The 2,239-nt window shown below is 51.5% G+C and overlaps 1 protein-coding gene across 1 annotated transcript in view; it reads right to left on the bottom strand.

Moving 5' to 3' along the window:
* Positions 1-1,072: 1,072 nt before the first annotated feature.
* The window catches only part of ABHD15 (abhydrolase domain containing 15), a 2,763-nt gene continuing 1,596 nt past the window's right edge, over positions 1,073-2,239 (bottom strand). The window contains exon 2 of the mRNA XM_014953007.1: positions 1,073-2,163. Within this exon, the coding sequence (XP_014808493.1) occupies positions 1,686-2,163 (478 nt within the window). The 3' untranslated portion in view covers positions 1,073-1,685. The remainder of the gene's footprint in view (positions 2,164-2,239) is intronic.

The raw sequence follows: 2,239 nt of genomic DNA, 5'->3' as shown, positions 1-2,239 counted from the left end.
TTTGGGGGGGGGGGGACGACACCCTGTGTGGTCACCCCACGTACCTGAGCCGTGGGACCCCCCCCTGGTTTAGTGGATGGGAGGGTAGCGTAACGTGTGTAATACGGATAGGAGAAGCTGTGTGAGGTGTGTATAGTGTATATTTTTTAAAAAAATAGCTTGCTTGTATTGTGAAGATTTTAAAGACAAACTTGAGAATTCTAGCCTAACTATTAACACAAGTTTAACATCAGTTACCCCACTGGGTTCAGAGCCTCTTGAATGTATATTCCTTTTTGTAACCTAAATGACCTATTCTTCTACCAGTCAGCCAGACATCCTATTTATATTTTTAATTTTATATATTACTTTCCATTTGTTTTCATTATTTCCAGCATGTGTGTTGGTTGGGGGGGGGGGGGGGGGAGGGGGTTGTTTTGTTTCTTTTTTGCACAAGCATTGTGTGAAGTCAAGGAAATGTTAACTCAAACCTGGTATTTTCCAACCTGTTCCCCCTTCCCCTTCCTCTCCACCACACTCCTCTTTTGTTTTGGTTTTTTTTTTTTGTTTTTTTTTTTCTTTTTTCCGCCAACAGTTTGGGATTTTCTGGGCTGGGATGCAGCGGGGTGGGAGGAGGGGGATGGCTATTTTCCATTTGCAGCTTCTGTGCAAATGCCAGGTCTTTTTGCCAGTCGACTAAAAAACGCTTCACTTGCTGGTTGCTTTTAAAAAAAAGAAAAATAATAATGAAATAAAATTAAAAAAAAAAAAGTAACCTTATCAGTCCGACGTAGACCATGGCGGGAGGAGGGGAAGTGCACACCTGTAGCTGCACAACTCTGGCTTTGGCTGCGGATCCTGCCGGGGTTTTGCCGGGCACGAGCCCCGTCCCGGGGAGCCCCGTGCCTTGGGCTCGCTTTTCACGTTGCACACACCCCAAGAGCTGCCTGTTTGCTGCCAGCAAAGCTGTTGCTGCTTTTCCTCTCTTCCTCCTCCTCCTCCTCTTCCTCCTCTCCCCCTCCCGAAGGAGGTCCAGCTCACCAACAAGAGCTCGCCCAGCCGCCGTGGCCCCCCCCCCGTCTTGCTCCGGGGCATCATCCAGGTAGAGCAAAGCCACCGAGGTGCCCGGATGTGGGGGTTTTGTGCCACGGAGAGTTAGTTAGAAATAAAAAAAAAAAAAAACAAACCACACACATATCTGCTGTTTTACTATGAACACTGGTCTGAGGTTTCCAGGCCCAACACCACGGTGATGGGCCACGAAGGATTTAACTAGGGGAATTAAAACTCCTTCCTGCTTCCGTGTCTGGTAGCACCAGCTGGTATGAGTGAATCTACAGGTGTGCGTTTTCCTTCTTGTAGAAAATGCCACGAGCACTAACTGGTAAGGCTTAATGTACAGTATATTGTCAGTATTCTGGTATTCTTCTGGTTCAACATACATTATAGCTCATATATAACCTGTATTAATTGTATAGATTGTGCATTTAAAGCTGTTACCAAGTTGTCAGAAAATAAGAGAAGAGAAAAAAAAAAAAATTAAGGTCATATGTAATATTTTGTTTGTAAGTATCCTTTGTATCATAGCAAAGGAAATGTTAAAAAAAAAAAAAAAATCAACTGTAATAAAGTAATTTTAGTACACGGAGTGTCTGCCTGCCTTTCTGAGCCCCCCCCCGCCGGCGCGTGGGACCCTGCCCCGGGGGCTACCGGGTGTAGGACCTCTGCCAGGTGAAGATGGGGGGCTCGACCATGGGACCCCCCCACCTGCGGGGCCGCGGAAGCCCCTTTTTCCCCTCCTCAGCCCCCAGGAACTCGACCATGGCCCTGAAATACTCCAGCACGGCCTCTTGGGCCCAACAGCACCCCGGTCCCCGCCGGGGGAAGCCGCAGTGTCCCCCCCGGGGGGTCAGCAGCAGGAAGAAGTAGGGGCTGCTGCGGAAGAGCTCCAGGGGCAGGCTGCGGGACGGGGGTCCTCGCACGGGGTCGTCGGCTCCGCAGAGGCACAGCACCGGCACGGCCACCTCGTCGGCGTCCCTCAGGGGCTCGTTGCGTTCCCAGTAGGTCTCCCAACTGGTGGGATGGCTCTTGGTCTGGCAGAAGAGGGCTTCCTCCAGCTCCCGCAGCGAGCGGCTGCCCAGCAGCCCGGCCACGTCCACCGCCTCGGCCAGGGACCCCGCATACCTGTGGGGAGGGGGTGGCCGGGGTGGCCAGGGTGGGCACAGGGCTGGGGGGGGCTGTGCTCTAGCTATAGCTTCAT

Source organism: Calidris pugnax, unplaced genomic scaffold, assembly GCF_001431845.1.
Source record: "Calidris pugnax isolate Ruff unplaced genomic scaffold, ASM143184v1 scaffold133, whole genome shotgun sequence".
NCBI classification, from domain to species: domain Eukaryota; kingdom Metazoa; phylum Chordata; class Aves; order Charadriiformes; family Scolopacidae; genus Calidris; species Calidris pugnax.
This window is presented reverse-complemented; position numbering and strand designations above follow the sequence as displayed.